This window comes from Sinocyclocheilus anshuiensis, unplaced genomic scaffold, assembly GCF_001515605.1.
Source record: "Sinocyclocheilus anshuiensis isolate Anshui unplaced genomic scaffold, SAMN03320099.WGS_v1.1 scaffold1154, whole genome shotgun sequence".
NCBI lineage: Eukaryota > Metazoa > Chordata > Actinopteri > Cypriniformes > Cyprinidae > Sinocyclocheilus > Sinocyclocheilus anshuiensis.
Genome location: NW_015542345.1, coordinates 915,731 through 937,509, shown reverse-complemented (window position 1 = coordinate 937,509; position 21,779 = coordinate 915,731). Strand labels below are relative to the sequence as shown.

General features: G+C 36.9%; 2 protein-coding genes across 5 annotated transcripts in view; one reads left to right on the top strand and one right to left on the bottom strand.

Moving 5' to 3' along the window:
• The window catches only part of map4k3a (mitogen-activated protein kinase kinase kinase kinase 3a), a 78,163-nt gene extending 71,089 nt beyond the window's left edge, over positions 1 to 7,074 (bottom strand). For all 4 annotated transcript variants that reach the window (XM_016489817.1, XM_016489819.1, XM_016489821.1 and 1 more), the window contains exon 1: positions 6,811 to 7,074. In XM_016489817.1, coding sequence (XP_016345303.1) covers positions 6,811 to 6,906 — 96 coding nt within the window. In that variant the 5' untranslated portion in view covers positions 6,907 to 7,074. The remainder of the gene's footprint in view (positions 1 to 6,810) is intronic.
• Positions 7,075 to 9,748: 2,674 nt separating this feature from the next.
• LOC107691291 (transmembrane protein 178A) lies at positions 9,749 to 19,506 on the top strand. Its single transcript, XM_016489816.1, has 4 exons — positions 9,749 to 10,617; positions 13,484 to 13,597; positions 15,151 to 15,288; positions 19,011 to 19,506. The coding sequence occupies exons 1-4, from the start codon at positions 10,206 to 10,208 to the stop codon at positions 19,250 to 19,252; spliced, it is 906 nt and encodes a 301-aa protein (XP_016345302.1). The 5' UTR covers positions 9,749 to 10,205; the 3' UTR covers positions 19,253 to 19,506.
• The last annotated feature ends 2,273 nt before the right edge of the window (positions 19,507 to 21,779 follow it).

Genomic DNA, 21,779 nt, shown 5'->3' with positions numbered 1-21,779 from the left:
GTTAATCAAACAGCAAAAGAGAGAAAGTCTCGCACTGCTCTCGACTAAATCACTTTTGTAACTTTAACAGGAAGAAATATATATTTAATTTACACAGCAAAGAATATGCTGTGTTTTTATACATTTGATTACTTTATACAATGTATGTAGCATTTCTAATTTGTTCTACTGTAGTTTTTTTGTTATTAGCTTGTAATTAGTTTCTTATTCTTATTTAATCGCTGACTGTTTACTTGTCTTCAGTGAGCTTGAGTTTTTCTTTTTTTTTGTTTAATTTAGGATAGTATTAGTTTTTTGTCATACTGACACTGGTGACAAGCATTATGAAATTTCTATGGTATCAAATATTTTGATATCATAAAGACCTTATTTAAAGCAAAAATAACTATATTGTTATATATATTGTTACCGTAAAATAATATAACTCATATCGTGATATGAGACTTTGGTCATATCGCCCACCCTTACTCATACGGCTTTGGAATAACTTGAGGATCAGTAAATGATGACAGAATCCTCAATTTTGGGTTAACCATCCCTCTAAAACCCAGCCTCCCCGAGCGTAACCCTTTGACTTCCACACTTTTCTATGCCCTTTTTTCCCCCAGCAGCGCTGAGGCGCAGAGCAACAGCCAAGCACTCCACCTGCACAGGTGCAGCACGCAGTGGGGCTGCGAGCTGCTGCCATGTCAGGTAATTACAGAGAGGCGGATAAATCACTGCAAGCTTGGCCCCCGACCAGCCGAATCTAGGCCAATCATTTTCTGCACTGCCTGGCAAATTTGATGCCTTGTATTAACAATTTACTGTGCCAATGCGGCACTGACCTCCGATAAACAACCCGTTTTCCTTTCTAATGTCTTTCCTGCGCTGGTGTTATCAAACATTTCATCTGATTCATTATTCATGCTGTATTGCAGTTAAATGCAGAGCACATAATGCATCAAGAATTCTAGTGCGCGCCGACAGGAGCGTGCCTGGGCTTGCTAAAACGTGATTATGAAACTACAGTACAAGACGACTGTGTTCTCTGAGTCTCCCATCAACAATATAGTTTGCACATATGAATCATTACTACAACACGGTCGATTAACTGTCTAATAAGTCTAGCTCTAATTCTGCTACCAACATAATTAAGTAAATCACATTATTGTCCAAACAAAGGTAGAGTATCAGTAGCTCATGCTCACTATGGGAGAATACAATTACTCTCCACGGCCGCATTTGTAGGACAGTAGATCACTCTGTCACGCAGATCTATATTTCTGCTTACTCATTGAAAGGATGCGGCAAGGTTGAAAATGCTTTAGTCTCCAGAATATGGAGAAATCTCAAGGCCGCTCAAAAGTAGGCTAGATGGCAAGGACGTTCTATTAAAAGAGACCATGTAATCCAGTCTGTTGTGAATTTCTAAAAGGCATGAAGGCACAAAACACATGAGAGTAAGCAAAGGTGTTGACAGTGACTTCCTGCAAAAAGTGATGAAAGAAAGAATGTGTGATGATGGCTGGAGTACATTGACCTCAGCTTTGTGAGACTCCTGCGAAGTTTCTCAAGGTTTCCTCAGGGAGAAGGTTCGAGGTCTGTGACTTTCTCTGACTAATGAGTCCTGGTTGCCCACCTAGCCATTATGGTCTGACACCTCTCTGAACACACAGTCACAAAAACAAGAGCGAAAAGGTACGGAAATGCCTCATACAACCAAAAAGCAACTTGCAGAAAGGGAACTGACTCAAGCAAAGCACTTCCAAAATCTGTAATTGAATATTTGATATATGAATATTTGGTCACACTTTACTTCGGGGAGCAATTCTCACTATTAATTAACTATTAAATATGAATTTTGCCTAAACAAAACTCTTAATTTGCTGCTTAATTAGTAATGTAGTTGTTGTATGGGGTAGGAATAAAGGACTTAAAATATGCTCATGCAGAATAAGGCATTAATATGTGATTTATAAGCATTCATAAACAGTCAATATGCTAGTAATATGCATGCTAATAAACAACTAGTTAATAGTGAGAATTGGTCGCAAAAGTGTTACCAAATATTTGATATTTGATAGAGATGCCACCATTTAGAGAACAGAATGGTCTATATAATGCCAATAAACACCCCTAAATAAATTGGGTCATTTTTTTGTAAAGAAATTAATACTTTTATTCAGCAAGGATCCATTAAATTAACCAAAAGTGACAGCAGACTTTTATATTGCCACAAAAAAATGTCAATTTCAAATGAATGCTGTTCTTTCTACTTTCTATCCATCAAATGATGATGAATATAAAAAGTGTCATGTTTTCCCCCCAAAAACGAAGCAGCACAACTGTTTTCTTTCAACATTGATTATAATATGAAATGTTTCTTGAGAACCAAATCAGCATATCAGAATGATTTCTGAAGGAACATGTGACAATAATGACAGCTGAAAATTCAGCTTTGCATCATTTAAAAATATATTAAATTATTATAAATTATAATTATTTTTATTATTTATAAAAAGACTCAACATGTCAGAAAGAGAAAATGAATCAGCCATATCAGAAAGGTAAATAAAAGAATTGTTCGATGTAGGTATACTGATAGCCCACTTGGTTCAATTCATTTCCATGCGATAATCAATATTAGACTGTTCCAGTTAATTCCACATATATCTTATTTATCTGAGTATATTTAAATAGTCAGGACTATTGAAAGTCAGAGATTGTGAGTATGTCCCTAAACTAGCCGATACCAATCTCAGAAGCATGATAGTATTACAGGATGGAGCAGTGACCAGCTGTTGAAACAGGTGAATAATTAATGATCATTTTTTCCCGACAAAGTCAACTCAGAAATGCCCTCACATCAGCTGCACAGCGGGTCTACACACATAGGGCACACATATCACGGAAACTCTATCATCTTGAATTTCATCCTGTCAGAATGTTTTCACAAATGCACGATGCAAGCCACTTGGAGAACCATCTTCCTGTGTAATCTGTGTGACTGAAGGTGACTATTGCAATCAGTAGTGACAGGATGACTGTTTTTCGTCTTTAAGGGCAACACGAGACTTCCTGGTTGTGAAGAATGAAAGAGATTAACTGAATAAAGGAGGAATTGTGAATTTAATCCACAATAACCCCTCCAGTCAGGTCAAACCAAGGCCTGGGATGGATGTTTCTTGCATGAAGACAGGAAATCCCACTGAGAAGGAAAACTGTAAGCTAATATGATTTGATTTCACCAAATGATGTGCATGCAACAACATTAGATTCTTGTTCATTCTTCAAAACGTAAGTGAAATCAAACCTCTCAGGCCAGAAATATACAGATTTTGTTCTGTTGACAAGAACTAACATCTCCCTTTTTGTTCTAGCCGATGCATTTTAGTGTCTGGAACAAAATCAACCTGCATTCAGACCAGCAGAGAGTCAGAACTACTGTTTAGACTGACCTGGCCTTTTTGAGCAAACTCATGCGGTGAGAAGCCAAACTTCCTGCGAGAGAAAGAAATCTGTGTCTGTAAAGGAGGCCAGGAAAAACACATTAGAAGTCACAAACAGGCAGTGTCGTGCGAGAGATTGCTTACACAATCGTCTTTCCACAGCAACCTTCTGAAAGAGAAGCAATCAATTCTGCCTCAACTCGATCACAATGCATTACACCTCACGCGACAACTTAGACTTGCGTTCATTCTTTTACCGATAAGGTTCTCACTCTCACTCATACACAGCTTTCCGTCACTCACTGGTGACTCCTCAGACCATAGATGTAAAAATGGAATCAATACAAAACCACTCGAATGCAGGCAAGCCACAGAACTATCAAAATAGCCCCGCCAAGGCTTGACACAAAGCAAATATAAACTGATCACACTGGGTAATTAGTCACATCCTTACCCTTGATGCAGCAGGCTTTTTGTTCAATCCTTACTTTCTTTGCTCAATCAATACTTTACATCTCTGTATGCTTTCAAACCCTTTAAAATCCATCAGGAGCATGTTGTTACATTTACTTCAAACTGTTAAGAAAAACAAGCAGACCCAGTAGACAAACAAACCTGGAGAAACACCTGTTAAAAACGGTGTGGTGTGTAAATCAGCAAACAACGCTAAAGCTAATGTCCTGGTCTGCTTTGAATGAATTGGGTTTGTTTACAAGATTGAAGGGATAGTTCACCCCCACAAAATTTGTCATCATTTATTCACCCTCATGTCAACCTGTACGACTTTATTTCTTCAGCGTAACACAAGACGACATTGAAAAATGTCTCTGTGTTTATTTTTTGTAAATTCAATGAAAGTCAGTGAGGTCCAATGCTGCTTTGCAGCCCACTGATTTTCATTGTGCGGACAAAAATATTTAGAAATATTCAGGGACGCGGGAAGTAGGGGTGCTGAGGGGGCTGCAGCACCCCCTGTTTTCACATGGTTGCAAATGTAACGCCAGGTTTGTTCATTTAAATTTATTCAGTTTTAGCATTTAATAATTTATTTGTAATGATCTCTGAAATGTAAATTGTAAGTGTGCTATAATAAACCCATGTTTATCTTTATAAACATGATTAATTTTACTTGTGATGTTTTCTATATGGGATGATTAGCCTAATCCTCATGAACACGTGACGCTAGCAGAAAGAGAGAAACATGATGAATTGTTCACAATAAGATCAATAAACATGAATTTAGGTTGTTCATGAGGCGAATTTCCATGCAAATTTTAACTTTGTCATCACTGTGATTAAAAGCCTTAAACATCTGGACATTATATGGTAAATTATCATCTTTTATCACCATCATCATCTGAAGTCGACATTTACTTATGTACATGTATTTATACATGTACTTGTTTGTACAAGAGTTCATTCAAATCTGTTGCAAACACCCTAAAAAGAATTACCACACAAATTCTAATCACAACTGTGTAGACATGAAGTACTGCATGATTAAATTAAAACATTAATTACACTAAACCACCACAGACACTGAGGAGGCCACATACCCACCAATATTTAGAATAGCGGTCAATCACTGTGGGTTTCTCACACAACGACCATCTCCTGCAATCTACAATATTCGGTTAAATTCTAGATTACAGTTGCTTATAGAAGAAAAACACCCAAGGACTGTAAATAACTGCACAGCTAAACTGCACTCAATGCTGTTAAGCCAGACAGTAGCCAACATAATCCGTTATCTGTTATCTAAAATCCATCCAATCAGCATAAACAGAATTTTACTTATCTTTTACATAATCCTATAACACGCTCTGTCAGATAATATACTGCTATTCTTCTGACAAGTATGACATGCTGATCTTATGCTGAAGATGAGACGAATGCAGACTAAATACAATTCATTCATGTAAAAAGTTGGCCATGTGCAACCCTTGACTGACAGGTGAAAGGCTTGCAGGGTTACACTGACCTACTGCTAAAGATTTACTCGGATAAAGCAGAGGATAATCCAGCACATATCACACCACTTGTAACATCTTTCAAGTTAACCGCTCTGGACAACAGCATTACTGATCATCTAGCCAGCTGTCACCAAACTGATCTTTCTGCAGCGCTTGGGTTAGTTTCAGTGACAACCACAAACTTAAGCAGTGATGTCACAAGGCCTTCCTCAAATATTTGTCATTTCTTGCACAATTTTGCAACAACTCATGGGAGTGACATTGAAACAAAACCACACAATAATTTTATTCAGTCACACTCATTCTGAGGTGCAAGAAACTGGGAATAAACTCAAATAAGTTGACATGAAATCATGTAAAATGTGTAAATACATATTGCAATAAAAAGTGTAATTAAGTGTGTCTTAACCACATAATGTTTACAGAGTTTTACAGAACAGTGTTTTGATGCTATTATTGTATTTCTGAGATGGAAAGTTCATACAAAATTGAAAATTCGGTCATCATTTGTTCAGGCAGAATGAAAGCTTCTGTCACCATTCACTTTCATTGACACAACAAAAATGTATGATGATTGAGTCTGTCTCCTTTTATGTTTTAAAGGAATAAAGAAAGCCATGCAGTTTAAGAATGAAATGATGGTCAGTACATGGACATACTACATCCACCACATTGTCACTGTCATGTGATTTTCGTGTTGCTTCACTGAAATTCACAAATCCCCTCCCGTGGACTCATGGGATAAAATCTGGATACTTTCCACTTAATGTTTTATGAATACTATGAATTCAGAGACCGCTTTTTTCACATACTGCTTTTCATCTACTAATTAGGAAACAGTGATTATTTCAGATGCTACCTATGTTTTTGTTCTTATTTGTCTCAATATTACCAGTAAATTAAGTACTTTATACTGACACCTTTTGGCCTAGACAAATTTTGTTCAAATAGTAAATAGTATAAGTTCAAATTTGTTCAAAAGTAAATATATTACTGCAGTTTTTAATTTGTAGTAGTAACTCCAAAACTACATGACAGGTCCAGGCATGTGATATCAACATGGTGGTGCCCATGAGGGACCTACTCCCTGTAGAATAAATCAGCTTTTACTAGAAGAATAATTGGATTTTAGTCTTCATATTATATGAGTGTCCATCATTTTAATTATATTTCTTCATACTGCGATTAGTGTGAAAAATATTAATTCGGAAAAAATACTCTGTACACCTTTAAGTGATCAGTGTCCTGGTGTCCAGTTCAGAGAAGTAAAATCTTTATGACTGCATATCTAAAACATTTAAAACTCCCATATGCCTGAAGCTGGTTTCATTCTAAAGATTGGACCCTTTAAATGTGGACAGCACTGTCCAAAACATGGGTCTTGTTTGTAGAAAACACATTTTTACCTTGTAAACATCCCCGTAGGTCCCGCTGCCTATCCTCTGGATAAGCTCGAAATCTTCCTGCGGATTTCGCCTGGATAGATCGGAACTAGAGTTCATCGTGGGGACTCCGGCCTCTGACTATCAATGATAGATTTGCTGGGGACCCTGACACGGACGAAAGGAGAAAAACGGAGAAAAAACAAACATACGGCGTCAGAAGGGAATCTCACTCTCAGTACTTGACTGTAACTTTAACATGGCTTCCCGTGAGCTCCAGTGCGCATGCGCTGCGCTCGTAGAGAATGCCTGGAATGGGAGGATGAAGAGAGGAGGAGGATGGGTTTGGGTCAGATGACCACAGGCGCACCAGAAGCTAGCCTGCTTCTGAGGAATAATTTGCACAAATCAAAACTTAAATATTCTTGTAGTCTATTAGAACAGCATGTTCATTGATTCATTTTCTTGTTTTGAAGTATGATGGTGAGTGACATTGGTTTTATACTTTGTCTTGATTTGATATATATTTAATGGTAGTCCTACAGTGCAGAGTGAACTTTTAATTAAAAAGATACACTGTTGATTAACAATATAAATTTAGAATAATTTGTAGCCTGTTTAGATTAATGTATAACAATGTTTTAACCTGACTTAATGTATCACAAGCAGAAGATTATTTTTGTCACTGACTATAGCCTTTCTTGCAAGAAGTCATACGATGACTTCACGTGAAAAGACAAAACTTATAAAAAGTGAGGTGTTTTGGCCACCAAAAAGAAAAAACTAATTAAAATGTTTTTAAAATTATTTATTTATTTATTTAAAATTAAAGCAGGGGGCAATTTTGATTACCTTAAACATCCCTTCACTGTTAAATCACTAGTTGTACTTGTTTTGCATTTTTGTTTTATTTATTTATTTTTTATTTACTGTTATTTTCTGGTTTGTATGTAATGATAACATTGATGGGTTGTGGCTTTCTACATGAATTTTCTTCATTTTGGGAGTTACACAAGGCAGTTTGAGGTCTGTTTTCTCACATATATCTCTCCAAATATGTGACAAATCACAAACAGTTGACAAATTAACAGTTGTCAGGATTCTCCATGTGTTGTGACTTACAAAACAATCTCATACTTCTTCCTCCATCTTCTTCTCTTTCAGCTCAGACAGGATTGTGATCCAGCGCTATTTATTTCCGAATCACAAAGGAGTGTGTGCCAAGAGTGAGCTTCTGAACACATTTGTACTTACACCATGTGGTTGTTATGAAGGTTTTATGAGCCAGGACTATTCAGTCTAATTTATTTCTCAAATGCCAGGCACACATCCAGGATGCAATTTACTGACTGATTACTAAAGCGTGCACTGGCACAGATCAAGGTCTCAGCATGACGGCATTATCAAACAACCGACGCACATACAGCTGGCCTGTATAGCTTAGAGAAGTATTACAGTTTTTCTCAGTCACTTTGGTGCATTTCTCAGATCCGAAACGAAATTCCCAAAATTCCCAATTCCATGTTGCATTGCAAGGGAAGATATTCGTTATGATATAGATGAGAATCTGTGGACCGACAGACTGGCACGTCAGGAGGTGTAAACAGACTTCACTGCAATTCCTCAAAGAGTGCTGCAGGCAAAAGCAAAGTTCTTCCTAAGGGGTGTTTCCTGTGTTTGCCTTTCTAATTATTTTTTTTCGCCTTTGTGCCCATTGCCCATATCACAATAATGTAAGTTTTTTTTTTTTTTTGTCAGACCACTGGTAAAGTGTAACTGTGAATCCTGTCCAGTCTCTTTCAATCAATATCCCACATACAGTAGTGTGTACAATTGTACTTTTGAAATGGATAAATGGCATACATAAGAAGTGCAGCATTCTGCATTTCAATACAGTAACTGTCATACAAATTGTTTTGAGAAATGCACATACTTCTTTGCAAATATTAAGGATGATTCGAGAAATGCACCAAAGCGACCGAGAAAAACTGTATTTCCTGGCTGTTCTAGATGTGTTTTCCAATCCATTGTTCAGGTTTTTATTCAATGACCATAATTGTATTCATTTTCCGTTATTCTCTATATTTTATACGCTATTTTCAATTACTTATCAGTTTCTTAATATTTATTAAAAATTGTAATTGGTTTTAGACAGACAGATAGATAGACAGACAGACAGACAGACAGACAGACAGACAGACAGACAGACAGATAGATAGATAGATAGATAGAAAGATAGATAGATAGATAGAAAGATAGATAGATAGATAGATAGAAAGATGCTCTATCTATCTATGTACAGTGTAATATTTTATTTATTATATGTAATATGTGAGCTGTATTATGTAAAATGGCCACATTTTGGCCTGATCCATATATCAGAGATACATATAAATTTATTTAAAATATGTATTACTTTGTTATGAAAAAATGTACAATACATTATGTAAAATTACCAATGTTTGGTCTGATGTATGTATCGGTCTGACATTACTGCATATGCATGTAACGTATAAAAGCATATAAATATATTTTGATTTTGAATATTACACAAATATAATAAAAAATAAATAAATAAAAGTTTACTTTGAAAAATAAGTCTGAAAACTAATAAATAAATGATAAAGCTGAATACAGCCATTGTACAATTACATTTTCATTACATTACAAGGTTCATTACATTTTTTTAAAGTAATTAAAACAAACTTTTTGTATAAATTGGTTTTTACATTTGTAATTATTAAACCAACATGCACACACAAAATAATTTTTTTACTTGGCATGTATGGTTTAAAATTCATTTTAAAATATGTTATTTTTATCATAACAGACATAACTGACCCATAAATACCTTTGTTTGTTACTATACTACAAAGCATTTCTACAGAAGATTTTGCAGTCTAATGAAGTTCCTGGGTTGTTTTCCCCCTTTTGCATAATGTTCTTCTGCTGCATTGATGTTTGGCTGGTCAAACTGTAGTCATCATCATCATCATCATAACAGTTCAGTCGCGCGCTCGCAGGAAACCGCCTAGCCTGTCTCCTTGACACACCCTTAGCTATTGTTGGCACAGTATGCGCGCGACAACCTTGACATTCCCACACGCGCGTTCAGTTGCACGGTGAAATCTTGTGCTACGTGGATGCATCATCCTTCTCAGGAAAAAGGAAAGAAGAACAAGCGGCTACTGCGGATAAAAGAAGATGCACAAACGCCGAACAGAGTGTAAGTAAACACACACGCACGGCCATCGCGCATCCCCATATAGATGCCCACAGTACCGTACGCGCAGACACACTCCGCTCATCCACCTGTAATGACAGATCGCTGCTCAAAGCCGTGCATTGTCCCGGGAAACGGCGAGGAAAGTACGCTTCACGCGAGAGATGACTGAGTGAGCTGCGCGGATGTTGGAGACATGGAGAAACGGGCTCTTGTAACGGCGATCAGCTTGTCCATGAGCCTGCTCGCGCTCATGCTGCTGGTGACGGCGATCTTTACCGACCACTGGTACGAAACCGACACCAGGAGACACAAGGAGAACTGCGACCAATACGGGTCGGAGTCCAACGACCAGAAGAACAGGGAGATGCCCATCTATCACCTGCCTTTGGTGGACAGCGGAAATGCGAAGCGCAACCTGGCTCTCATGAAGCCCATCCATGTAGGGAGTCGAGAGGAGGAACTGCTGGAGAACTGGAGAGCGATTTTGGGCATGGGCATTTTGGAGACGGAATGCGGGCGCCCGCTTTTCTCCACCTATTCTGGACTTTGGAGGAAATGCTACTTCCAGGGAATGGACCGGGATATTGACAAACTCATTTCGAAGGGTAAGACCAGAATGGAAAGTTGATTTCAACGCAAAACACAGTACACAGAGCTCTAACGTTTGCTTAGCTCTGGTTAAGATGAGAACCGGTTCTGTTTTTTTTTTTTTTTTTTTAAGTACCATTACAGAACGACTTTCGAGTTCATTTCTGTTAGGGTTCTTAAATGTGTAGGACTCTTTCTGCATCTACTACAAACAGTGTTTCCTGCACTGAATCTCCAGCGCGAACACACAAGCGCGACTAGAGTAGTCCGATTCTCGAACGAATGACGCGTATGAGTCGGTTCTTTTTAGTGAACTCATAGGGTGCCTGCCTATAATGCATTCCGATTCCCGAATGAATTATTCAATTGATCCGGCTATTTTCAGTGTATGATATTCAGCGAGACCGGAGTAGCCAGATTCCCGAACAAATTATTCTTATGAGCTGGTTCTTTTCAGTGAATCAAAACATTTATAAATCAATCGGGAAGGTTTTAACCCGCTACTGTTACTCAAGACTCGTGAGATTTAAATCAACGCAGCTTGGTTGTTTATATGATAAGATGCATATAAAGATACACATTCTGAATCTTTTTGTGACAAGTGGTATTTAAATGAATGCTTTTTTATTTTTGTTTTTTAATAGCTGTAGCCTAGTTAGGACTGCATTGCCTAATTATGCCGACTATAAAGATAAAAACTGTGTAAAAAGGAAAAAGTCTGGGGAAACAGACGTTTTGCAGTAACTTTATTTTACTTAATTTTGAAATGTGAAATTATCTTATAATTATCAAACATAATGGTTAATTGAAGTGTTATGGAATCGACACTGTTTGACAGATGCTGTTAAATGTGTAGAATTTGGATTTGTGAGCGATTATGAGGATTATGATGGTCTGTATGGTGTGTTGCGTCAAAAACATAGGTGAGTGTGGATGAATATTTAGCTTATGCAGACTCGTTTCCTGGAAGAAATATCGATTTAATCCTTTTTGTTCTGACACTTATCCGAACTTAAGCTTAATGGACTTTTTGCTGACACCAGTGCCTGCCATTTTTTTCTTTCTCTTGACCTGTTTATTTTACTGCAAAGGCACTTTCTGCAAATCAATTTCATGCATGATGGATTGGATCTCAACAGAACAGAACTTTATTAAATTGCCAAACAAGCCAGCTGTTCTGCAAAAGTTTCCTTTGAAAGAGATGAAAGTCTCAAGGTGAAAAAAGGCACAGGAAATGAGTGATGATTCATAGTCAATACAGATTACAGAGATCTGATCATGTCAGGATTAAAAGCGGAAGCTGTGTGCCACCTTGCATTTAAATCAAGCCCAAAGTCACACAGATCACTTGACCTTCAGCACCTAGGCGTTGATTTGTGACACAGCCTATTACCGTGAGTCCCCGAATCAGCCCATCAAAGAAGAGAGGCACTCTGAAGAGCTTCTCATCAGATCACAATGAAATTAGCTCAGGCTGAGTGCACCATAGCAACCGGAAGATCAAATTCCTCTTTAAATTTTTGACTTTTAGATGTATCAATAAGAGTATACTATATAATAAAATTATTGAGACTGTATTCCATTTAATAACAATATTACATAGATTATTATATATATTTACAATCTTTTACAGTATCTGGACATGCATTTACACATCAACAAGTCACAATGTGTATAGATGTGTATACATTTAGGCAGTTTGCAGAAACTCAAATCAAAGCAAGTTCCACTGCATTCACACATTTTACCAGTTCATTCATTCCCTGAGAATTGAACCCACGACGGTGGTGTTGCTAGTACCATGTGCTCACATTTAATCTACAATTTAAGGGGGCTTGTTCATGATAAGCTAGAACAAAGAGATGTATTTTACAGGGTTCTAACAGTCATGGAATCCCTGAAAATACATGTTTTGTTAAATTTAAAATATATTTAAAATTCACTGTGACTGTTTGAACTCTGTAAAATAAGGTTGCATCTCTGTGTTCTAGCATGAACCTAGACAGACGATGGAAGACGATAGATAGATAGATAGATAGATAGATAGATAGATAGATAGATAGATATTTAACAAGGAAACACTGTTTGAAATCATCCTGCAGTAACGATTGTAAAAGTTATGGGAAATTGGTCAACAGGTTGGGAATACGAGTTTTAGTATTCATTAAAGTTCATGGCTGCAACTTAGTATCACTTTGAGAAAACCTACAGAGTTGAATTCATTATCAGTGAATACAGAAGAAGTGCACATCTAGCCTTTTTTTCGAGGCTTCTCGTTGGCTTGGCTGTGAATTAAAATGCAGTCAATTCAAAGAAGGCACATTTCAGTTTCACCCACACATTTCTAAGCAACTGATAGGGTCTAGCCAGACTGAATTCATTTTTCAGAGTGAATGAAATGCCATGCAACTGACCGCATCTCCACGTTATGATTCCAGACAGTGTTTTTTTTTTTTTGTACTTAACTATCCATCTCAGGCTTGCTGCATAATCGCTGCGGTCTCAACACAGCTCTCAGAATTAGCTCACAACGCCAGCCAAATCTGTGTGGTGTGGTGTGAACCCAGGCGGAAATAATGACAGAAGGTCACTCTGTCGGGGAGGCGGGTGTTTCAGCAACGCTTGGCTCTATACTCGTTCTTGGCCCAGTGCTGGAACGTCCAGGAAAAGACAAACAAAACAAACAGAGTTGCAGAGATTAGTGCAAACATTATAACAGCAACAACATTGCAAGAATATTAAGCAGTTTTTATGAACAACTAGCATCACATGCCAGAAGATTTGGGAGGGATTTCATTGGTAAGATCTTTGCAAAGCTGCATTTGAAGGGCAGAGTTTGTCCTTCGGTCATGCATGTTAAACCAGTGTGTGATCCCTGTGCAGGTATTGCAGACCGATGCACATCTGTCAAGTACCATTTCTCCCAACCCATTAGACTCAGGAACATCCCTCTCAACCTGACAAGGACCATACAGCAGGACGAATGGCACCTCTTACGTAAGTCGTCCAAAGCTTCCTCACCGCCTTCTACAGCTCTTGATACGCATTGAATATTAAGCAGTGCATGCAAGCTGGAGTTAAGTGTGCTTTGCATAGCAAAAACCATGCAGTGCAATACCATGTAAAAATGACGCTTGCCATGTAAATATTTGTTTTGACAATCATTTGATTGTGATTATGATACAAAAATCAGTTAAATGTATTTGTATAGTGCTTACACATTGTACATGTACATAAAAAAAAACTGAAGCAACTGTAGCTGGAAGGACAGTACTGAGGATCTGGATTTTACCAAGTAAAAATATTGTATTTTGGATAGAAAATAAATGTTACTTCGTATTATTATAGCAAATATAGTGGATCGTGAAGCATGCAATTTACGTTTAATTGTTAGGCCAGATTTTTATGTAATTCTTATGTTCAAAGAGTTTTTTGGCTTTTAGTCCAAGTATAGTGTTGAGGATGTTATGGACCCTCAAATATAATAATTCCCTTGTGGCGGGATCCCTAAACTTTTTCATGTATAAAAACTCATCTACAGAGTAAAAAATAAAAATATTCTAATTCTGAACAATGTGTGCTGAAAAACTACACTGAACAAATTTCACACAGAAAGTGCTAGTACATTTCATAAACAAATACAAAGAAACGACAAGTAACACATTGAATTAAACATGGCATTTTGAAGTAGAAAGACGGAAATAATGTTTTCTTGTGAATGTACTTCAATAATCTTTGAAAAATAAATTTTTACAGTGTATTAAGTTTTCTTTTTTACTCATTATGAAGGTACTGTTAGATGCAAAAAGCTGAAGAGAAATATAAAGCAATGGCTTTTAAAAGTTTTTTTTTCTGATGTAAAAGTGTTTCTCTGCTGAAAAAAAAATCTAAAAATATCAGTGCCTCAACCGGTGCTCTGTAGAATGCCATCAGCAAGCAACGGCACAGAGCAAATAAAAGTGTGACATTACTAAAGGCTGTACTGACTATTGTAAAAATAGTTCTGAGCCCTTTGATTTTCTTAAATTTTAAGGTAATTGTTTTCTATTATCCATTATACCAATAAGAATACAGCTCATTTGTTTTGTGCTAATGCGGTTATTGCATGTCTTGTCATGAATATGTAATCATAACCTTTTCTTGCATCTCCATGAGATGATTATGTGCCCCACGGTACTGTTTTGTGTACACAACCTTGGTCAAATGTCATTTTCTGTTGGAAGGAATCTTATTAGCTCTTATGATGTTGTAACTTAGCAAGTCTTGAGGGAGCCTGCAAGCCTTAATTACAGCCCTCGTTAAAATGCCTCCTAATTAAGCTTTTCTTCCTCCGTGCATGTATCCCAATCAGATTTTATAATGTGATAAGTTAAACGTACTGAATCAATATCTGCCATCAGCAGCTCCGAAACTTCTTTATGCATGGAGTCATGAGCGATTATTGAGCTCAGTGAAAGTTCCTAAAGATAAGGTGTTACCCATAGCTGTATAGTGTTGTTGGCTAAGTGGGCAGTAGTCATGGAAACAGTGTGTTTTTCTACGGTGTTCAGATCTGCGGCGCATCACGGCTGGGTTCTTGGGCATGGCTGCTGCCGTGATGCTGTGTGGAAGCATTGTGGCCGCCGTGGGATTTTTCTGGGAGGAGAGCCTCACCCAGCATGTGTCTGGACTCCTCTTCCTTATGGCAGGTACACAGTTCTGCTTATTCGCTTTTATTATCTAACTTTCTCTTCGGTTTTGCTCAGCTACTTGTTACTCGTTTCGCCCAGTAGCACACACTTTCTCGTAGGTGGTTCTCTTTCCTTTCCAAGTTGTTGTCTACCTTGTACATTCTCCCACGTCTTGTCTATTTATCCGTTTATCTCCTTCTGTCTTATATTTCTTGTCTTGCTTATATATATATATATATATATATATATATATGTGTGTGTGTGTGTGTGTGTGTGTGTGTACACACTGAAAAAAAACATTGCACTCAAATTGCTAGTAAATTTCACATGTAAATTGTAACAAATATTTATTATAGTGGGAATGTTTCAGTGAATTTTTTTGCAGGTTACGTCATTACGCTAGCAGGTGGCGGTATTTGTAAGTGAATAATTCTTTCAACCAATTAATTTAAAAATGCATACTAAAAAATAAAACGGTTGTCATAATATAGCAGGTTTAATAACTTCTATTTTATAACTTTTCTTATAACAAAAAGAACTGAACATTTAAATGCAATAAAGCAATACACAAAACTGTATAAAGTGAACAAATGTTTCAAACAGATTAAAGTGCAAAAAAATGATAAAGAGCAATAGGTAACACTTTACAAGAAGGTCTCATTAGTTAACCTTAGTTAATGCATTAACATTAACAATGAGCAATAGTTACATTTGTTACAGAAGTTAATATTCTTTGTTAAAAAATACAACTGTTAGTCCATGTTAGCGTGGGTCCATTAAATAATACAGTTACAACTTTTGATTTTAATAATGTTTTATTAAATGTTGAAATTAACTAAGATTAATAAATGCTTTAGAAGAATTTTTCATTGGCAGTTTAAAGTGTGACCGAACAATAAAGAATCAAAACATTTTTAAACAATATCTAGGGCATGTTGTAGTCCAGATTTAAATGTAAAAAAAGTTTGAAAATAAATAGCCAAGTCTGAGTACTCAGTGCTGCGATGAACACTATATAGGGAATACAAAATTCTGAATGGCTGTTTAAAGGCAGCGTAGGTGATTTGTTTCGAAAACATTTTTTGTTATGCTAGTTGAAAGTCTCTTCACATCTCGATAGCACTCATTAAGTTAAGTGGTCTAAATGTATTTATATTTACATTTACATTTATTCATTTAGCAGACGCTTTTATCCAAAGCGACTTACAAATGAGGACAATGGAAGCAATCAAAATGAACAAAAGAGCAATGATATGCAAGTGCTATAACAAGTCTCAGTTAGCTTAACGCAGTACACGTAGCAAGGTTTTTTTAAAATTATATAATAAATAAAAAGAAAACAGAATAGAAAAAGAATAGAGCAAGCTAGTGTTAAGAGGATTTTTTTGCTTTTGTTAATTGTATAATAAATAAAAAATAAAACAAATAGATAGAATACAAAAAGATTTGGAAAGCTAGTGTTTTTTAAAGAAAACAATGTAGTAAATCAGCTCAAAAGGGAAATATTTATGACTAATTATATATGGGCCAAATCTCGCAGCTGTTGGGTGGACATAGTCCGTGGGCAAGCCAGAACCCCCAAGTGGTGGCTCATTGTTGGGTGCAGGTTCCGGAGGAACAGAATTTTGAAGTTGAAATCCTGTTCCATTCCTGGCTTGTTCCGTGCTCCGAAGTAGGCCTGTCTGAGCCTGTTGTAGTAAGCCTGTGTGGTTTCCTGTCTGTCCTGTTTAAGGTCCATGGCAATAATCAGTCCTTGCTCTGACTCTGGCCCAAAGATCATGCATGATTCTACGCAGACGCTACAACAAGCAGTAAATGAATAGAGTGCAAGTCTAAAAGGGACAAGTTATATGTATTTATATTGTCTGTGGAATGCATAGGACCCAAAAAACTTCGTCCAATCAAAATGTTCGGTCCGAACATTACGATAGGCTGTCTGTCAAATATGTATTTGCATACCTCTGCGCACTCTCTTTGCGCAGGCATGATACGTCATTAGCGCATTCAAGTGAGAGTGAAAGGCGCTATTTTTGTAATATTATGCGCTTTGTACTGTAATGTTTTCTCACCGGTGAATGAGACATGAGGTAATCTGACAGCATTGCATTCAATCCTCCAACAACGCCATCTCTCATCGTATTGCAGGTTAGTCTCTGGTCTACCTGAGTGCGTTCGTGTGTTTTGGGGGAGGTGTGGCTTTGCAGAGTGATTAAGCCGGGAGGGCGGGGATCTTTCAAAGCCAACTTGCTATCGCTAGCCTTTCCGAAATCGCCTACCCTACCTTTAAATCATGTAAATACTTTTCAGAAACAGCAAGTAGCGCAGCTGCTGTGTTTACAGAGTAATGGCTGCATTTCCGCTGTTCTATCAGCACCATCTGCTGTCAGAGAGTGAAAGTGCATTTTCATTCAGTGCGTCTCCTTCACTCGTTTCGCCATGCACTTTTCATCCGTGTTGGGTTTGTTTACATCAGAGTGCGCATACCTCTTTGACGCAGCTTACAGCGGTGTTGTGCATTTTAACCATGGGAAAAGTATTCTTAAAATGCATTCTAAAAATCTGAATAATTTATAATAAATATTTATTCATGGTATGAAGTGCCCAGGATAACAATATCGTGCAGGGTTCTTAATCGTGATATATCCTATTACCGAATACTGGCACATGTCTAGAATGAAATCCGGACATACTACATTTATCAGTTTTTGTCAGGTGACAGTACATTGTCAGTTGCGTCACTTCACTGCCATTAACAACTTCTCTCCTGTGGCCTCATGGGATCATATAGTGTTCATCAGAAGCACACTTCTTTCACATACGTGTTTTCGCCTACTAACATGTAGGCTATTCATATTCAGACACAGCTCCCTTTATGAATGAGTCATTGAATCATTCATTAAACAGATTAATTGCACAAATTCAAATGACTCACTGCATTTGCCTACATCCATAGTATGGGTGCTTTTCAATCAGAATGCTGCGAGGCTGCATATCTCGACTGCCATGTCATCAAGCCCCATCAAAGGACATCTTAATCTAAAGGATCCTTAGTAGACGGTCTTTGTTTTGAATCCTTAATTTGAAGGATGTATCAGGTGTATGAAAATGAATCTGCTTCTGCACTGAGCTCGTTCAATTTCATTATGTAAGGCAAGCCAAAAGGATGCAGCCTTCCGTTTAAGAAGCACCCTATATAGTATGCAAAAAAGAATAAATCATTCACTCATACAATTTGTTAACAATTCAGATTCTTTCAGTAATGAAAGTTGCGTCCCAAATGACACTAAACACTTATTCTATGCACTATGTACTCAACTGTCTAGTGTATGAATTATATAAGGTTAATTTAAAACAATTGAATGCATGAAGTGTCCGACATTACACAGTTTTTTTTTTAAGTGCAATATCCAGGTACTTGAACAGCACTTTTTTTTCCTTTTGAAATTTCCAGTGTGAACACTATCAATACTAAAAATGGCATAGAATAGTGCATAAGTATGAAATTGGGACGTCAAGTCATTGAATCATTAACAATTAAAAAAAAAATACTGAATCATTCAGGGAAAAAACAGCTACTTTGTGTTGCAACATTAAAATTCTGTCTTTGATTGGAACTCTTGTGTTTACAAACACATACTGTATTACATGAGGTGCATACCAAGATTTCAGATGTTTTTTTACTGATTCTCATGTGTTCATTAGGCTAGATCAGTAACCTTAAACCTTCTTCTGTCCCACAGGAATCTTTTGCACAATCTCACTGTGCACCTACGCAGCCAGTGTCTCATACGACCTATCCAGAAACCCACCTTTCATCTACGGTCTGCCCAGTGATGTAGACCACGGGTACGGATGGTCCATCTTCTGTGCATGGGTCAGTCTGGGCTTAACAGTGGCATCAGGTTGCATCTGCACAACTTATCCATTCCTGAGCCGCACAAAGGCTCTTCGCTCCAAAACGGCAAGGGCGTCGTCTGTATGAGCGCCCCCTGGTGGTCTGGAGGACTCAGCAAATCATTAATCAGCACGTGGCGCTTTAGTAAAACGGATTCAAGTGGAACTTCATGCTGTATGGAGCTGTTTTGAATGTCTTGTAGATTTCAGACACCTTCGTTGGGCTCAAGAGATGTATCGGTGTTAAACAGAATGAAAACTGTTGCATTTCCCATGTGTCTTCTACACACATTTGCTTACACACACACACACACACACACACACACACACACACACACACACACACACGTAAAAAAGAAAATACACACGAATATACAGTATGTGTGAATATAATGAACAAAACCTTTGATTTGAAATTGGTATGTGTATGTTTGTGGGTCGTTGTGATGCAATCATTCTCTGGATCAGGTGAATATTCTAAACACTAAGGATCTGAGCCACAGTTTTTTATGCAAACCATCTGAAATTCAAATTATTGCTCTGGTCATGGTCAGTATTATTTTTTTATTATGTGATTAAAGCATATTGGTTTCCCTACCACTTGCAAACGGATACAAGTTGACTAACCATTGGCTCAAGAGCTGACATGTCAAATGAAAATATCAAACCGCTAAAGAATTCAATCAGGGATGAACAGGATGCTTCATGTCACCGAAGTCACCACATCAGACAAATGTATAAAGGCATGATTGCATATATATCACCTTTGGGTAGCAGCTGGTGGCTGATATTCAAAAAGATTGAAAAATCAAAGAGACACAAGAAGTCTTGAGATCTAAGACGAGGATATGCAAATTTGTGATTGGATGAAAAGTCTCTGAAGATTCAGGACTTGAACGTGGCTGTCACTAGCAGTGCAATCGTAATACGGCAGCATGTTTTAAGTGGATGCTCTCGAATCTACCAGTCTCGCTAATGAAAGGCCTTTCATGACGTCACGTCATTGTTGAAAATACAAGTCCTTCCATTCCACACGAAGCAACCAGGATTATATTAACTGCTGGATATTATTTTCCAAACTGAGCCAAAACAGTAACATATCCCTGAAACTGTACTGTTTGCCTCAAAACGTCTGTTGTGTTCCTGAAAGTGTATCGTAAATAAAATATTATCATGATGAAATAAAGGTCTACGAAGAAACCAAATTGTTTCGTGTGAACTTAGGCAGTATTTGGGCTTAGGATTAATTTTTGACTTTCAGCAGTGCCAGCATGTTTTCTGCTTTCCCTTTTCCAAAAAGAATACAACCTGTGCAGATAAAATAAACAATGCTGTTGATTTCACCTCTCATAACAATTGGCCATTATGCATGGTTCAAGAAAAGCAGTTTTTAAGTAAATAAATGATTAATGTAACTGTAGTTGTTGATGATATCAACTTTTAAATTGAGGGCAGTGGTGATGCAAAACCAGAAACAGTGATATTTTGAAGTATTTATGTATTATTAAAAAAGTTTATAGTTTAATTTTAGTTTTAGTCATTTATGTGCTTCGTCATTTTAATTAGTTTTTGATCAATTCTATTTAGCTTATTTTTTATTTCAGTTCTAGTATTACTAATATACTTAAACATGTCATACATATTTTAATTTTTTAATTGCCAAGGCAACATCTCTAATTTTCATTAAAATGTTAAAGTTTATATTTTTATCTTATATTTATATATTTTTTTTATTTCTGCTTTATTTAAGAAAATTATTTTTAGTTATTTTTGTTTAAGTAAACAATAACACTGATCTGGAAAATTTTCAGATTCTGTAAAAGTCATATAATTTGAAATGAATGACAAAAAAAAATACAAAAATACAAAAAAACGATGACTCTATGCAGGGGTCACCAACGTGGTGCCCACGGGTACCTGGTAGCCCGCATAGAGTCTCTGAGTCGCCCGCCAAGCACGTTCTATAAATAGCCTGAATTAGCGCCGGGCGATAAATGATATCATATCGAGATTATGATAATTATGATGATAAACTCTGAACATTTTTACTCAATATGGATTAATCCAACATCCTATCACACAACAGAAATCGATGTTACAGCAGCCAGTCAATGTATGTCGCTAATAAGTCTGTATTCTGTGTGTCTGTGTGTGAATGGATCATGGAATAGTTTCGTCTGATACACAAACTCAAACACACGTGACTCGCTGTGTTTTCAGCACCTGTGTCTCAATATATGAGGAAATGAACACATGAACTTCATCTCCAGAGCTGCTCTGAGAGTCACTTCACCAGCTATATGCAGTTTCATTTGAGAAAAATTACTGTCAAATACACGCTGGAACTAAAACTAAAACTGAAAGACCTTCACGACAATCCGTCAAAATAAAAGTCCGGTTTAACTTGAAATTATGACCGATTATATTACTACTCTATACTAAAATGCAATTCTCAAAGTAATAATAATAATATTTTTAGGGAATATCATGCAACCAAGTTATTTATTATTATTTATTTATACAGTTCTGTTTTGCAGTATCTTATCTGATAAAATGAAAATGCTTTTGTTATAAATTGATTTTCATTTGATTACATTTTAAAAGATTGGCTAAAT